Source organism: Ylistrum balloti, unplaced genomic scaffold, assembly GCF_031769215.1.
Source record: "Ylistrum balloti isolate Yb309-2 unplaced genomic scaffold, AGI_CSIRO_Ybal_v1 Utg370964, whole genome shotgun sequence".
Taxonomy (NCBI): domain Eukaryota; kingdom Metazoa; phylum Mollusca; class Bivalvia; order Pectinida; family Pectinidae; genus Ylistrum; species Ylistrum balloti.
In genome coordinates this window covers 319,316-338,652 of record NW_026782542.1, presented here as the reverse complement: position 1 = coordinate 338,652, position 19,337 = coordinate 319,316, and the positions used below count along the sequence as shown (strand labels likewise).

At 34.2% G+C, this 19,337-nt stretch overlaps 1 protein-coding gene across 1 annotated transcript; it reads right to left on the bottom strand.

Annotated features, from left to right (window-relative positions):
• Positions 1 to 7,721: 7,721 nt before the first annotated feature.
• On the bottom strand, positions 7,722 to 18,440 carry LOC132559780 (uncharacterized). Its single transcript, XM_060224407.1, has 8 exons — positions 18,375 to 18,440; positions 17,052 to 17,203; positions 15,377 to 15,491; positions 13,150 to 13,234; positions 11,783 to 11,980; positions 9,065 to 9,201; positions 8,554 to 8,689; positions 7,722 to 7,834 (listed from the first exon to the last, which is right to left on the bottom strand). The coding sequence occupies exons 1-8, from the start codon at positions 18,438 to 18,440 to the stop codon at positions 7,722 to 7,724; spliced, it is 1,002 nt and encodes a 333-aa protein (XP_060080390.1).
• Between the last annotated feature and the right edge of the window lie 897 nt (positions 18,441 to 19,337).

Genomic DNA, 19,337 nt, shown 5'->3' with positions numbered 1-19,337 from the left:
CAACCAAGTTCCTCACAGAAACATACCATTAAATACAGACCTCCAGGCGACTGCTGTTACGCTCCATAAAACGCTAACAGTATGCTCCACCTATCTCCCTCCAATCTCTTTACGAACAACCAACTAGACGAACACCTTCTTCCTCTTTCATACTTTTGGGTGACTTTAATGGTCATAAAAACCTTTGGGGTTCACTCAACACTGATGACAGAGGAACAAAAATTGAACAAAATGTGTTGGAAAATATATTTTGTCTTTACAATAATAAATCTCCAACTTATCGGCATCCCTCTTCCGGAACATTCTCGCACCTTGATTTAACCTTAGGTCATACATCTTTGTTACTCGATTTCGAATGGACTTTGCATGACGATCTCTCTGGAAGCGACCACTTTCCAATATCTTTAAGAAATTGTGGATCAACGGAGAGCGATCATGTACCCCATTGGAAATTATATATAGCAGATTGGAGTAAATTTGAACATCTCAGTACCAAAATTCTCAATACCATTGATTTCCTGAATTTAGAAGACCCAATATAATCCTTTACTACCGAACTTCTTGAGATAGCCGAAGAATGTATACAAAAATACAAAAGAAAACGCAATAAAAAACCTTGCATTAATGAAGATTGTGATCAAGCTATTCGAAATAGGAAAACCGCTTTGAAGCAATTCAAAAACAACCCCACAAGCGATAGCTTAAACAACTACAAAATCATTCGGGCGAAACGCTTACACAAAAATTGCCTTGGAGTTCTTATGTGTCCAAATTAAATTCCAACACATCCACCAAAAAGGTATGGGGTATGATTGAACGAATCAGTGGTAAAACATCATTCAAAACAATGGGACATCTGAAAACTAATGGAAAATTAGCCACATCGAAATTTGATATTACAAATGCTTTAGGATCGGATTTTCCAAAAATTCCAAAAAAAAATCAAAAACTTAAGGCCACGCGTGAAAAAAAATGAATTGAAATTCACTTCCGAAAACAATGAAAATTACAATCAACCTTGCTCAACGTTAGAACTTCGAGAATCGTTGAAAAAATCACATGACTCTGCAACATGACCTGATGATATTCACTATCAGTTCCTAAAACATCTACCAGAGTCATCATTAGAAAAACTTCTAGATATTTCTAACTATATTTTTAGATCGGGAAATGTCACAAAGTCATGGAAAATGACAACTTTGCTTCCTATCCCCAAACAGGGTAAAGATACAACAGATTCCTTCAGTTACCGCCCAATACCCCCTACGAGGTCATTTGTTAAACTCTAGAGCGGATGATAAGTTCAAGATTAATTTGGTATCTGGAATCCAATCGCATAATATCACCCCTACAAAGCGGTTTTAGATCTAAGCGAGGTAACAAGGATCATTTGGTTGGACTTGAAACCTTTGTGCGTGAGCCTTTTCTAAAGAAGGAGCACTTTGTTGCTGTTTTCTTCGATTTGGAAAAGGCTTACGACACAACGTGGAAATACGGCATAATGAAAGATCTGCACGATATAGGTATTAAAGGTAATCTACCAATTATTATTTTTTTCAGATGGAGTATTTCAAGTCCGGAATGGAACGACCCTTTCCGATTTTCATCAGCAGGAAATGGGTGTACCGCAAGGTAGCATTCTTTCGGTTACACTTTTTGGACTTAAAATTAACAGTATTGTCAAAACATTATCCCCTTCAATGGAGGGCGCTTTTTTATGTCAAATACTTTATCATATGCTATCTATCTAAGCATATGAATACCATTGAAAGACAATTACAACAATGTTTGAATCGACTACAAATTTGGGCAGATGAAAATGGTTTTATATTTTCACAATCAAAAACAGTTTGTATGCATTTTTGTCCAATTAGGAAACAACACGACGATCCAAATCTGTCTCTCTGTGGTGCACCCATTCCGGTTGTTGAGCAAATGAAATTCTTAGTTGTAATATTCGACAGGAAATTGTAGTTCCTTCCACCCAAAAACATCTTTAAGCCAAATGCCTTAAGCACTAAATATTCTAAAGGTTGTGTCCCACACTGATTGGGGAGCCGATAGAAAAGTTTTGCTAAGACTCTATCAGATCAAAATTGGATTACGGTTCCATGGTGTATGGATCTGCTAGACCTTCATATTTAAGATTATGAGACACTGTTCATCACCGATGTCACCGGCTCGCTCTCGGAGCTTTTAAGACCACACCTACAGCTAGTCTCTATGTAGAGGCTATCGAATCATCACTATATAGCTTAAAAATAAATTGGCTTTGGAATACACCATTCAGCTAATGTCAAATACTTCAAATCCTTCTTTTTCCCTGTATTTGATCCAGAATATAAAACCTTTTTTCAAGGCAAACCAAAAACCATTCCATCATTTGGTATTCGAATTTCCACCCTTTTACAAAACATAAATATTGATGTTAACCAAATTCAGTCATTTGGAACGATAGAAATTCCACCCTGGCTCATGAATTCACCTGAAGATGACTTTTCACTTCTTGAAATGGTTAAATCAGACACAGACAGTTACACCTTTCGTTCATACTTCTCGAAATTGCAGTTAAAATATGAAACATTTCTATATTTATATACTGATTCAAAAGTTCAAAAGATAATGATAAGGTTGCTGCGGGTATGGTTACACAAGATGAATGAGAGCTGTTATCTATTCAGACTCTCTTACTGTTCCACAAAGTCTTAGCAATAGAAATATCGAAAAAATATTTTCATCCGTAATACCTTAATACTATATTATTAACTTGCTTTTAACATTCGTATTGCTTTTTGCTTGGTTTCTGGGCATATGGGAATACCCGGCAACGGAAAAGCAGATCGTGCCGCAAAGAAAGCTTTATCGCTACCACCTGTTGTTTTTAAACTTATTTTACCGATTTTGAACCATTTATTAAATAAATTTTGAAAAATGAGTGGCAGAAGGATTGGAATACCTATGCCAATAACAAATTGCACTCCGTTAAACCTGTTATCGGTCTCTAGTCTATAGAGACAACCACCGAGACGAAGTTGTCCTTGCCCGTCTTCGGATGGGTCATACATACCTTACACATTCATATATGTTGAAAGGCGAAGATATTCCTTGTTGCAAAGGATGTGATGAGCCATTCACCGTTAAACATTTTGCATTGGACTGTAGGGACCTTCTGTCTACTCGAGTACTTTTTTTATCGCAACATTACATGTCTAAAATCCCTTTTTGAAACTGTTGAGATTTGTAAAATTCTACATTACCTGAATGATGGTGGTTTATATAATAGACCATGACGTACCATTTTAATCTTTTGTGTTAACATACCCATTTAAGATTTTTAACATTTGTCTTTTACCTTTTGGTTTGTTTAACCAACACTATATATCTACACCTCAGTAAGACTGATACTGACATCAACACTGTATATCTGCACCTCAGTAAGACTGACACTGACATCAACACTGTATATCTACAACTCAGTAAGACTGACACTGACATCAACATTGCATATTACACCTCAGTATATACTGACAATGACATCAACACTGTATATCTGCACCTCAGTAAGACTGACATCAACACTATATCTACACCTCAGTAAGACTGACACTGACATCAACACTGTATATCAACACCTCAGTAATACTGACACTGACATCAACACTATATCTACAACTCAGTAAGACTGACACTGACATCAACATTGCATATTACAACTCACTAATACTGACAATGACATCAACACTGTATATCTGCACTTCAGTAAGACTGACAGACATCAACACTGTATATCTACATCTCAGTAATACTGACTGACATCAACACTGTGTATCTACACCTCAGTAAGACTGATGCTGACACTGACATCAACACTGTATATCTACACCTCAGTAAGACTGACAATGACATCAACACTGTATATCTACACCTCAGTAAGACTGACATCAACACTGAATATCTACACCTCAGTAAGACTGACAATGACATCAACACTGTATATCTACACCTCAGTAAGAATAACACTTCACTGACATCAATACTGTGTATCTACACCTCAGTAAGACTGACACTGACATCAACACTGTATATCTACACCTCAGTAAGACTGTTACTGACACCAACACTGCATATTACACCTCAGTAAGACTGACACTGACATCAACACTGTATATCTACACCTCAGTAAGGCTGACACTGACATCAACACTGTATATCTACACCTCAGTAAGACTGACACTGACATCAACGTTATATATTGTGATCTCATTATGGCTTCCACTATATATCTGGACCTCAATTAGGCTAACACCGTTAATTACTTCAACACTGGTTATGTGTTTTTGCTGTGGCGGAAAACAGCCATATATCAGCACGTGCGGTAATTCAACAGAATATCTCTTTAAATTTACTTAAAGATAATGTGCAGAAATAATAATAGCTGTTGAAATAAGCTATTTTACATGTTTTTATGAACATGTTGATGTTTGAAAATTAATAGAATTACTGTTATATCCGATGAAGTTTGGAACTATATTACTGTTAATTTGGTGTCCGTCGTCATGCAAAATTCAGCGTAACGTCAACATCACGTAAATACAGATTGAACAACAAAATTGTTGATGTTTTAATAATCTCATTTTCATCAAATGCTGCACGATAAATAGAATAAATGACTAATGTCTTAAAATATAAGCTGGATTTTACATTATTGGTATTTTATATTGGTACTTTACATTATTGTATATAATTATATATACTGACGGTGATTGTAAATATTTAGAAATTACATAACGTAAATCGTAAATCCAATTTGATATCATTATTAACATTCAATAGTCTTGGTATGTAATTAACTACCCCTTCTCTTGCAGCAAAATTTGTCAGATCAGAAGTATTGATGTAAAAAAAATATTTACAACCCTCTGGTCATGAAGGTGACGTGAAACCACCACCATTTTTTTGTTTCATATCTCAACCCTGGTTTTTATATCCAATAAGGTAAGTGTCTTATAGTACATAAATGTGAAACACTGACAGTGTTGTTTGATGAGCACCACGAGTGTCTGTTGAAGCAGCCAATTTCATCCTCTTCTCTGCGCAATCCCAGGAAAGGTATTTGTCTGTATATATAAAATTAACGATTGATCTATCACTTCAACTTCGACTTAATGATGCATATTCGTAAACGTTTGGTAAATCAAATATTCTAAAGGTTGTGTCCCACACTGATTGGGGAGCCGATAGAAAAGTTTTGCTAAGACTCTATTAGATCAAAATTGGATTACGGTTCCATGGTGTATGGATCTGCTAGACCTTCATATTTAAGATTATGAGACACTGTTCATCACCGATGTGACCGGCTCGCTCTCGGAGCTTTTAAGACCACACCTACAGCTAGTCTCTATGTAGAGGCTATCGAATCATCACTATATAGCTTAAAAATAAATTGGCTTTGGAATACACCATTCAGCTAATGTCAAATACTTCAAATCCTTCTTTTTCCCTGTATTTGATCCAGAATATAAGACCTTTTTTCAAGGCAAACCAAAAACCATTCCATATTTGGTATTCAATTTCCTTTTACAAAACATAAATATTGATGTTAACCAAATTCAGTCATTTGACATCAATTCCACTGTGTATCTAAGATGACTTTTCACTTCTTGAAATGGTTAAATCAGACACAGACAGTTACACCTTTCGCATATTACAAATTGCAGTTAAAATATGAAACATTTCATATTTATATACACTGTTCAAAAGATAATGATAAGGTTGCTGCGGGTATGGTTACACAAGATGAATGAGAGCTGTTACTATTCTGACATCAACACTGTATATCAAAAAATATTTTCACCTAATACCTTAATACTATATTATTAACTTGCTTTTAACATCAACTTTTTGCTTGGTATATCTACAACGGAAAAGCAGTAAGAAAGCTTTATCGCTACCACCTGTTGTTTTTAAACTTATTTTACATTTTGAACCATTTATTAAATAAATTTTGAAAAATGAGTGACAATGAATACATGCAATAACAAATTGCACTGTATATCTGTTATCTTCTAAGACTGACAGACATCAACACTGTATATCATACACACATTCATATATGTTGAAAGGCTATTCCTTGTTGCAAAGACATCAACACTGTATTTTGCATCTACACCTCAGTAAGAATAACACTTCACTGACATCAATACTGTGTATCTACACCTCAGTAAGACTGACACTGACATCAACACTGCATATCTACACCTCAGTAAGACTGACAGTGACATCAACACTGTATATCTACACCTCAGTAAGAATAACACTTCACTGACATCAATACTGTGTATCTACACCTCAGTAAGACTGACACTGACATCAACACTGCATATCTACATCTCAGTAAGACTGACAGTGACATCAACACTGTATATCTACACCTCAGTAAGACTGACATCAACACTGATCTACACCTCAGACATGACAACACTGCAACACCTCATATCTACACCTCAGTAAGACTGACAATGACATCAACACTGTATATCTACACCTCAGTAAGAATAACACTTCACTGACATCAATACTGTGTATCTACACCTCAGTAAGACTGACACTGACATCAACACTGCATATCTACACCTCAGTAAGACTGACAATGACATCAACACTGTATATCTACACCTCAGTAAGAATAACACTTCACTGACATCAATACTGTGTATCTACACCTCAGTAAGACTGACAATGACATCAACACTGTATATCTACACCTCAGTAAGAACAACACTTCACTGACATCAATACTGTGTATCTACACCTCAGTAAGACTGACACTGACATCAACACTGTATATCTACACCTCAGTAAGACTGTTACTGACACCAACACTGCATATTACACCCCAGTAAGGCTGACACTGACATCAACACTGTATATCTGCACCTCAATAAGACTGACACTGACATCAACGTTGTATATTGTGATCTCAGTATGGCTTCCACTATATATCTGGACCTCAATTAGGCTAACACCGTCAATTACTTCAACACTGGTTATGTGTTTTTGAAGTGGCGGAAAACAGCCATATATCAGCACGTGCGGTAATTCAACAGAATAACTCTTTAAATTTACTTAAAGATAATGTGCAGAAATAATAATAGCTGTTGAAATAAGCTATTTTACATGTTTTTATGAACATGTTGATGTTTGAAAATTAATAGAATTACTGTTATATCCGATGAAGTTTGGAACTATATTACTGTTAATTTGGTGTTCGTCGTCATGCAAAATTCAGCTTAACGTCAACATCACGTAAATACAGATTGAACAACAAAATTGTTGATGTTTTAATAATCTCATTTTCATCAAATGCTGCACGATAAATAGAATAAATGACTAATGTCTTAAAATATAAGCTGGATTTTACATTATTGGTATTTTATATTGGTACTTTACATTATTGTATATAATTATATATACTGACGGTGATTGTAAATATTTAGAAGTTACATAACGTAAATCGTAAATCCAATTTGATATCATTATTAACATTCAATAGTCTTGGTATATAATTAACTACCCCTTCTCTTGCAGCAAAATTTGTCAGATCAGAAGTATTGATGTAAAAAAATATTTACAACCCTCTGGTCATGAAGGTGACGTGAAACCACCACCATTTTTTGTTTCATATCTCAACCCTGGTTTTTATATCCAATAAGGTAAGTGTCTTACAGTACATAAATGTGAAACACTGACAGTGTTGTTTGATGAGCACCACGAGTGTCTGTTGAAGCAGCCAATTTCATCCTCTTCTCTGCGCAATCCCAGGAAAGGTATTTGTCTGTATATATAAAGATTAACGATTGATCTATCACTTTAACTTCGACTTAATGATGCATATTCGTAAACGTTTGGTAAATCAATAAAGGAAATGATATATTATAACTTATAAATATATTTGTATCGTTGTCTTTGACAGGGTACATAACATTGATGACGAGATTTATGAAGACGAAAGAACTGTCTGATGCAGTGGAATTTATTGCTTGGCTAAACTGTATCTCACTCAAAAGGGTTTTCACACAATAATTAAGAACATTTTATTTAATGTGATTTGATGTATATATATATATACTTTAAAAAGATAAAAAAAAACTTTGTGTATCGTATATACAGAGAATATATATACCAAAGAATGATTAAATTGGAAACACTTCTGAATAGGAAAACATAAACACTTTATATCAAATCGTCAGACGTTTCATAATTAGATTTACTGTCTCGGTAGGTCTACATAGTTCTTTTACTTCTATGATGTACATATTGAAATGTGGCTAGCTAAGATTTGGTTACAAATTTTGACTTCCTCAGATAATCTTAGGGATATCAGCCAACAAAATGTAAAAGGTTCATTCGACAGATATGGCGGTATGAGGCATTTAAATGTAGTAACTTCGATCTTGGTAACAACGAATTTATATTTACTATGGATAAGCGAAAAACCGTACACATGATATTAACATTTCTCATTCTACAAAACATATTGCATGTATCCTTTACCTTTTAAGATCGTTGATTCCAATACATATTCACTTCGTCCTGAAGTTTTCAGTTTTAAGAAGAAAAATCTTGAATCAGCTGACCGTAGTGATGTCATCGCTGTAATGTCATTCAAGTCATCTTGTGAAGACTTTGTCTAAAGCGAAAAATATAATAAGACTAGTTCATACTTTAAATACATGTATATAGAACCATCAAGCGAAGTTAAGTAGTGGTCATATCGGTAGAGAAGGGAAATGGGAGCAGACCTTCTGACATATACACTTAATCTTTTCTCATATCAACATTTTCCTAAACTTGACCTCGATTTTTACTTTTAGTTTTCGATGTAACAGTGTAACTTTCTATAATGATAAGCTAAGCTTTTGTTTTTAGGGATTCCGTTGTTAAGAACTTTGAGCATAGTGTTTATACTACTTTACTAATACATGATATGTGAATTTCGCAACCATATCGACAATATTTCTAAGAACCATTTTTTTAATATATTGGTTCATCAATAAAAACTTACCGTAAAACCTACAGACGAGCAGTTCAGCACGGATACGTACTTTCCTGTTTTTATCGACTGCAGAACACAAGGGAAACAACTTTGATTTTCACTGTTACTCTTTTCAAAGCCATGAAATAGCCTTCTTCGGAAATGATCTGAAGAAAACGACGAGGATTTTGATAAGTTGCAATTTATTTCCATTCATATGTAGTTACTTTTATTTCAGTAGATAAAATATGTTTTTGATATCGTATTGGTAGGGGTTACTTTACAATTTGATGATATAGTTATTTATTTATAGAATACTATTTTTATTTATAAAATAACTTCCTTTGTACAGAAAATCACGAAATTGAAAAATGTTAATCAATTCGGTATTTTATTAACTAAAGATCAATGAAACGATACCAAATATTGATTTGGTATCCCCCCTACCCGTTGGAGGCAACACCCACTAATCCTAAATGCCGAGATACCGTGATTCCTTTAGACTTACAAATTCCACTTAGATAGACAGGTCTATTTATAATACAAACCACGACTGAATGTGAGATCGACCCAGCTGCAAAGTCAGGTCCATTTAAAATACAACCATCCCCTTTCATCCCCTCCAGGTAGTGAGGATAATTTAAACTACATAGGTTAGATTCTCTTAGATAGCGAAGTCCTTTTATACTAAAAATACCACAGTGATAATGAGGTCATTCATACTTTAACTTAGGTAGCAAGAACCATTTGTATAGCATTTCCACATTAATCCGTTACTTAAACACGACTAAACTTCGCCTAGTAAGTGAGATCCATTCATACCATAAATCCTACCTTGTTGGTGAGTTCCAATCATACAATAAATCCCACCTTGTTAGTGAGATCTATTCATACTACAAACCCTACCTTGTTAGTTAGATCCATTCATACTACAAATCCTACCTTGTTGGTGAGATCCATTCATACAATAAATCCCACCATGTTAGTGAGATCCATTCATACAATAAATCCCACCTTGTTAGTGAGATCCATTCATACAATAAATCCCACCTTGTTAGTGAGATCCATTCATACAATAAATCCCACCTTGTTAGTGAGATCCATTCATACAATAAATCCCACCTTGTTAGTGAGATCCATTCATACAATAAATCCCACCTTGTTAGTGAGATCCATTCATACTACAAATTCTACCTTGTTAGTGAGATCCATTCATACAATAAATCCCACCTTGTTAGTGAGATCCATTCATACAATAAATCCCACCTTGTTAGTGAGATCCATTCATACTACAAATTCCACCTTGTTAGTAAGATCCATTCATACTGCAAATCCTACCTTGTTAGTGAGATCCATTCATACTACAAATCCCACCTTGTTAGTAAGATCCATTCATACTGCAAAACCTACCTTGTTGGTGAGATCCATTCATACAATAAATCCCACCTTGTTAGTGAGATCCATTCATACAATAAATCCCACCTTGTTAGTGAGATCCATTCATACTACAAATTCTACCATGTTAGTGAGATCCATTCATACAATAAATCCAATCTTGTTAGTGGGATCCATTCATACAATAAATCCTACGTAGTTAGTGAGATCCATTCATACTACAAATTCCACCATGTTAGTGAGATCCATTCATACAATAAATCCCACCTTGTTAGTGAGATCCATTCATACTACAAATTCCACCTTGTTAGTAAGATCCATGCAAATCCTACCTTGTTAGTGAGATCCATTCATACTACAAATCCTACCTTGTTGGTGAGATCCAATCATACAATAAAATCCTACCTTGTTGGTGAGATCCAATCATACAATAAAATCCCACCTTGTTGGTGAGATCCATTCATACAATTAAATCCCACCTTGTTGGTGAGATCCAATCATACAATAAAATCCCATCTTGTTAGTGAGATCCATTCATACTACAAATCCTACCTTGTTGGTGAGTTCAAATCATACAATAAATCCTACGTAGTTAGTGAGATCCATTCATACTACAAACCCCACCTTGTTAGTAAGATCCATTCATACTGCAAATCCTACCTTGTTAGTGAGATCCATTCATACTACAAATCCTACCTTGTTGGTGAGATCCAATCATACAATAAAATCCCACCTTGTTGGTGAGATCCAATCATACAATAAAATCCTACCTTGTTGGTGAGATCCATTCATACTATAAATCCCATCTTGCCAGTGAGATCCATTCATACTACAAATCCTACCTTGTTGGTGAGATCCAATCATACAATAAAATCCCACCTTGTTGGTGAGATCCAATCATACAATAAAATCCCACCTTGTTGGTGAGATCCATTCATACAATAAATCCAATCTTGTTAGTGATATCCATTCATACTACAAATCCTACCTTGTTAGTAAGATCCATTCATACTTCAAATGCCACCTTGTCGATAAGATCCATTCATACTACAAATACTACCTTGTTAGTGAGATCCATTTATATTACAAATCCTGCCTAAGTAGTGAGATTCATTTATACTGCAAATACTACCTAGTAATTGAGACTAATTTATACTACAAATATCAATTAGTTAATGAGACCCATTCATACTACAAAATTCCGAATAGATACCATTGCCCATATGACCTTCAAATCTTATTTAGACTGTGCCCATTATCTATATCATAAAACCTAGTTAATATTTGCTGGAAATATGCTAAAGGACTATCGGTTATAAGACATGGTTACCAGGATGATTCTTAGTGACATACATGCTGTATCGGTCCGAGAAGGTAGATTATCCATTGTTAATGTTCCGTCCGTCTCACATTTCAAGTATACCTTGGACATGAGAGTATCTACTGATACCAGACAATCATCAGTCCCCGTGATCTGCATACAGTACACAGAAGTAAAAGTGAATGAGCTCAGAAATCTTTTTTTGCACGAGCTGATCATTGATGTTGGGCCTGTCAAACAAAATCAATTAATGTTGAAATATGACGAGTATTAGTCATCTCATACTTTCTGTTCCAATTCATTTTAAGGAGTTAACAAACAAATTAAAGTTATCCTTTTCTCTGCTATAAGGATCTTTCTTTTCCATTTATTCTTAAAATGCATATATCTACACTCGAGTTCTATATTGGTATCATGTTGATAAATTAAGATATTTGTTTTAGCGTAATAACTCTGATTAGATGAATTTATCGCTTGGTGACAAATTTTATGACACTGAGGTTTAATATAATCGATTAGAATCGTTTGCCATAGAAGCAAGATCTACCTTTCCAAACAATTTTATGGCACTGTAATACAACTGGAAGTGTACGACATCATGATAATGTGCTGTTAATGATATCAACATGGAAACAATAGTAACCTACCATCAATCATAATCTATCTACAACAATAAAGCAAAAATTGACAAGTCGAGCTAATCCTTATTAAGGATATTGCGTGACATTCTTAGTGACCTCACTGCGAAATAATATATTCCTTGGTGCGATATGAAACTGGACGTTTTTAATAGCCATTAGTTTTGCCTGTTGGCACTGGTGTTGTATACCTTGTCCTCATTTGAGAATATTACTTTAGTTACTTCGGATTGACAAATATTTACAAAGTGTGTGTCATCGATGAAGCAGAAGACAGTTACTCTTCCGGAACACCTGGTCTTATCTCTGTGTGCGTATTTCTATTGCCATATTTAGTTTTATTAAATGTTTTATTATGTTCGTTTGTTTTTTTATTTTCTTGTTATTTTTCATACTCACACGCGATGAAAATAGTTCAAAATATTCGGAACATTGAGACGCCAGATAAAATGCAAGGAGCAGGTTTCTAACTACGGCCATTACACTTATTCATATTACGGAAGTTTGCAGTAATAACAGGGACGATTAGTTATGAATTAATTTATTATTTGATTTGTTAGTATGTCTTTTTTCTATTTCATTGCCTCCGCTAGCATTTGAACACAAAACCTCTTGCTTTCTAGTCCAGACAAAAGAGAACCCTATGGCCAAGAAGTATTTTGCTTCTTATATTAACCAGTGTTACACTATGTTTTAAATGCAAATTGTATCACACCATTTTATACGGAAACCAGTGTTAAATATAACTCTCACATCCATACCTCGTGGATAGAAAAAATCCACTTCTATTTCAATGACGGTCACGGTGCAATTCTTGGCATCAACCTGCTCTTGCCTTTCAATTACCTGAAGTTAAAACCAGTTTCAAATTAAAATTTTGATATTAGAAATATAAAACCTGTCCGTTTTGAACAGAAAATTGACTTTCAAAAAGTGAAAAATTAGTACTTAACTGACTAATCTTGTAAGCTAAAACGGCATGCTTATTTTAATTTTTAGGAAAGGCAAACATCCCCAAGAAAGAAAGAAAAGAAAGGAGATAATGGGAGATGGATATATAGCAGGTATGACCAAAACATAAATATTTACATTTCCCTGTATATCTATACATAATATCAATTTTCAAAACAATGCATCAGTTTGATAAAGAAGACATGAATACAATAGCCGTAAAAACAAAAAAAAAGAGAAAATGTCAACATGTCAACATAATCATAATCCAATCTCAAATTCAATAAAACTAGGGCATGATATGAAAAAAGACAGATTTACACGAAAGCTCCTGGAAATCTAAAACAAAATTTGATAAAGAGAAATGTACACGAAGATAAGTCAGATGTTCCGGAACAGCAAGCATCCTATGTTTCATCAACGACACCCACCAAGTGAATAAAGTCACGTTCTCAAATATGAAAACAAGGTAGGCAGCAACGGAATTAACAGACAAACTAATGTAAGAAAGCGGTTTTGTGTTCATTGTTACAGGTGTGTTTGCCTTTTATAAGAAGACCTTTAAACCAATCCTAAGCTAACAATTTCTTAAGAAAGCACTACAAGGGCGGGGGATAAGGTTTTAGAAATTATAGATAGATTTTGTTTAGTACATATTTATAGAGAGCATCATACTGATACAAGAAGATATACCTGGAGAAAGAAGAACCCATTGAAGCAAGCACGTTTAGATTTCTTTTTAGTTTCAGAATGTTTGTTGGGTGGCATTAATAATGTAGGTATAGATGCAGGATACAGATCGGACCACTCTTCTCCTAAAATTTCCTTAAAATTTAATGTATTTAAGAGGGGAAAGGGGCTGTGGAAGTTTAATAACTCTCTTCTATCAGATAGAGACTACCTTGGCATTATTAATAAAACTATTGCTAGAGTTAAATTACAGTATTCTCTACTTATTTATAATATTAATAGGTTATTGGAAATCCCAAATGATTTGATTCAGTTTACAATTATGATAAACTTTTAGATACTCTTCTGATGGAAATAAGAGGGGAAACTATTTCTTACACATCACATAAGAAAAAACAACAAAACATTAGAGAATTGGAAATAATAAAAGTAATACAAAATTTGGAAGACAGGGATAGTGTAGATATTGAAGAACTAAATGAGAAAAAAACAGAGCTAGAAAATATTCGACTACATAAGATTAAGGGAAGTATTGTAAGATCAAGAGCTAAATGGTTAGAAGAAGGAGAAAAGCCTACCAAGTATTTTTTTAACCTAGAGAGTAGAAACTTTACATCTAAAGTTATTTATAAATTAGAAAAAGAAAATGGGGATATTGTTATAAATCAAACAGAGATTCTTGAAGAAGTTAAATTATTTTATGAAAAAAATATACAGCAGAGATTAACATAGATGATATTGATCTTGAGGAGTGTTAAGAAAAGTTTCAAGTTCCTAAATTGAATAGGTTAGAATCGAATAATTTAGAAGGTTATATAACACTTGACGAAGCCTCTGCGACATTGAGAAATATGAAGCATAATAAAAGCCCAGGATCTGATGGTTTCACTACTGAATTTTTAAAATGTTTTTGGAGACAACTTGGTGATTTTGTAGTTAGATTTATTAATTTTGGTTATGAAATAGGCCAACTTTCTATTGTTCAAAGACAGGGTGTCATTACTTGTATACCAAAAGATAATAAACCTAGACACTTCATCAAAAACTGGCGCCCTCGGTTTCTCTTAATAAGGTAATATATGTGTATTTTTTATCAATGTTGCAAGCTAGTGTACATGTGAGCTGTGTGATGTCTGAGTGAATATGTTATGCTATGAATGTAATCAATACCATATATTGCTGAAAATTCTGAATAAAAAGAAAATCAAAAAAAGCAAAAAAAAATTTAAAAAAAGAAAGCACTACATGCCTTTGATGCCAAGAAGTAAACGTTTTTTAGACGACGCTGTCATATAAATACATATAATGCATTGCAAATCCTCACAAGAATACAGCCAAAACACTTACCAATGTCAATCTGTTTCGTTCTTGGTCAAACATATGCATGATGAAGTCCTCTACCAGGTCACATGCCCAGCTTCTGATATCGACATTGTGAATGGCTAGGAGTTTGTCATTGCCCCTGAAATACAATTAGAAGGTGAAAGAATTTAACGGACATTTAAGGTTAAGGTGGGGTTTCAAATTGGCTTAAGCAGCACATACAACAGCTTGTATATGCTATTGGTAGTCTCTGCAGTTGTATGATTCAGATGGTCATTTAAGTTCAAACATGTGCATACACAAGGATATAGCGCCCTTTTTTGTGTTAAAAACGAAAAAAATGTATGGTTTTCTTTCGGAAATTCTGTAAATTCATTTCCTCTGTTTTGTTTAAAGAAAATTAAATATGAACGTGCTAATAATAAGATGTTAGATATCATATACAGTACAGTAAAACTCACTTGTGTCGAACACGCATGAGTCGAATACATCGGATGAGTCGAACGTTTCGTTCGGTCCCGATTTTTTCTCCTCTTTATCTTAGTAAATTAAACACGGATGAATCGCACACTGTTGAATCGAATACTGTGGTTGTGTCGAATATATTTTGTGGTCCGTCCCTTCTAAATCGTACAAAAAATTCCATGTTTGTGTCGAACATTCAGACGCCACGTTGCCTCAGGTAAATTTTCCTGGTCTGTACCGAGTGTGATCGGTCAACCGTAACGGTGTCAACAGGCCTATATGCACAATGTAATTTCAGGGTATCGATACACCTAACCCTTTTGTTTATACAGGTGCACAGGTAAATATCTCATTTTACCAAGAACTATGCGATCAAACAGCCATTGAAATAAAACATCTCATGTTTACTTTTTGCACTTGAGTTGTTATTTTATTTGAGTGAAAATGTCAACATTTGAGTGGAAGTGTCGAAAGGGGCTATAAATTAGGGTGAAAATTCGGGATTTGTCATTCATTCCACACTCTCAATCATGAGTTCAAATGAGCAATCGAGTAAAGGACCCAGGTCATCCGGGGGATAACTGGATCATTTGAGAGGAATGCGGAAGAAAGAAGAGGACAGAAGAGGAAGCTTGATGTGAAAGATACGTGTTTGTAACAATGAAGATTACAGTAACTGTCATTAACCTACGATTTATTTGTGTTTTAATAAAAAACAATTATTATAAAATATACATGTTGTCTTGTTCTTTTCATTAACACCTTGCTATCAGACACGATCGGAGAAAATAGGGTCAGTTTCAAAAATACGATGTCTCGATTACAGACGATAGACGAAAACACTGTCGAACCATCGGATAAGTCGAATGTTTTACTTGGTCCCATCGACTTCGACTTATCCTAGGTTTGCTGTATACAAAGTAAGAAGTCACAGATTAGAATACATTGGGAACAGGAGGTAAAAATATGATAGATTTTGATATAGAACATGTTCCGTTTACATTAAGCGAAATTTTCTGAAGGAAAAACGAGGGAAAATCTTATTTGGATTGAAGTATTGTGATGTGAACTCGATATAAAATGTTTACACTTGGTTTTATTAGTACAAAGGGACTGTCACCTACTCTAATAACGCATTACATGAAATTTCAACATTCAACACGGCCGTCATCGCCTAACCAACCTAATTAATTAAAACGCAAAATGTCTATACATGTGTAAACAATCTACTCACATCAACTGTAAAGCGGAGAGAAAATCATTTTTAGGATCCAGCACTACAATTCTGAATCCAGATTCACACTTCAACAGCTGAAATCCAGCCTCGACTAACTGTCCTGAATTTGCCCTTATCACAATGCCGGACCTGGTCTCGTCTATCGTATCCTTCAACAGAAAGTTAGATATAGGTTTTATATTTGTAAGGGATACATTTACTACAACAATGGTATTGTATGTAGGTGATCAAGTGGAAAGAGATTGTAGAAAATGTCATCAGATAACGGTTAGATTGTCATATATATTACGTACTTAAGTTAATCTATATATGATGCTTGACAACCCAGTTATCACTAAAGATATAACGCAGGCATGTCTAAGTATGCAGTGTTTTGTAATAAGATATGTATCTATGTCACTACAATTATTTATACCCGTCATATTATTATTTTTTAGAAAGAGGAAGATTAGCTGATTGTACTTCAGGTTTACATTATATCACACTACTGGTTAAGGATCAGGATTCGGATTTTTTGTTTATATTGAAGAATATGTTATTGCTTGCTTATCCAGCTGTTCTTGCAATTATCAAGACAAATTTTATTGCCATTTTAGCGCCAGCAAAGTTAGTCTGAGCTGATGTAATGTGGATTTTACAGGAATCCACATAACGTTTGAACATCTGTTCTTGAAAATAATTTATTTTATAAACACTTTGATTTTTCCAATCTGTCTGCTACCCATACCATATTCCAACCTGGTCCTGTTATGGAAATATTGTTTTCATATGAAATTTGGAACACAGGATTTATTCTTACTTTCGAGATACTCAGTCTTTCCTTCGTTTATGATTTGTTTGATAGATTTCGAATTAAAAAGTTGTTAACAGGTCGTTCTTATCATGTGGCATACTTGCCAAAAATCCTTTTATCAAATGTCACTTTTCAGACACACTGATTCAAACGCATATTTACGTCACTTAATGTTCCCATTTATTAAAGGTTTTATAGAGAAGTTATCGCTCAAATACTTTCATTCATGATTGATTTCACTGTGATTGGTTTTCTTCAAAGAAACTCTATAAACTCTTCCATCAAATACATGCTGACGTGTATTTGTCTGAACATTTCAATTTTTCAATGCATTTCAACTTCCTTAAATACTGTATCCTTTATACTGTTTTGGCCTGCTTGATTTTCACCCTTGAGTCGGGTCACATCAGTGTAACAACTTTCCGCCCCATCTTAAATGAAAATTTTCCAATATACAGTACTTTTCTTACATTGAGAATGGGTATTTTACCTTCTCATGAAAGTCTGTTTCTAGTCAGATGTCTTACCTTTTTCTTTGAATCCAGGTGTACATCGTTGTAATCCAACAGACTTCGTTGTGAAATTGTATCCATTTCTGAAAATGTCAAAGTTTCACAAGTATGATGCAAGAGTGTACACAATGTACAATATTGTAATACAGCATTCCAAGAAAGATTAGGGATAGAAAAGAGTATGTATGATCACGTGTTTCTCCTTGTCCAACACGAATGCCCAATCCAATTCATAAAGTTTATATACTTTGGAAACACCTGTCGATGTAAATGGTGTTAGACAAATACATCCGCAAGGGAGCAGAAAATAAAGGAAGTGATGAGTCATAAAGATGTTTTCTCTGGTAAATCTTCCGCCTACAACACCTAGCTTGAACACATTTATATCAATGCTTACACGTATATAAATCCGAACTGTCCCCTAGCTTGGTAAATATGTTTGAAACAGTGACGTATCTCAACAATGAAATAACATCCCTACAGTGTCAATAAAAACATGAAGGCTAACGAATATCAAGTATAAACGCGACATAAGAAACTTATTTCAAAGTTTCTATGCGAGACAAGTCATAAAATAGGGAAAAATTGTGTGTCATTATCTATATTATAATACAATGGTATCATTTTCCCCTCGTGATAGTTGAGATAGATATACATTAAAATGCTGTATAAGTATACAATGTTTGGGGAAACTGAAATCGTTAATTTGTGGTTCGTTTTACCTAAAGACATGTTATATAAACTTTGAAAAAGAGAAACTTAGCACAACTGCATTTATTTTTCTAGTGATAAATGATCGATATAAAATCAATTATTGCATCTAATTTTGTCTATGCTCAGTCAGTATAACCATAGAAAGATGTATTTCACTCTTATCTTTTTATCTTGATAAATATCTTAAGCAACTCCCACTTGCTACATGTCATTGTGATGATTATAATCATGTTTCATGCTAGTCAATAACAAGTAGATGTTTAA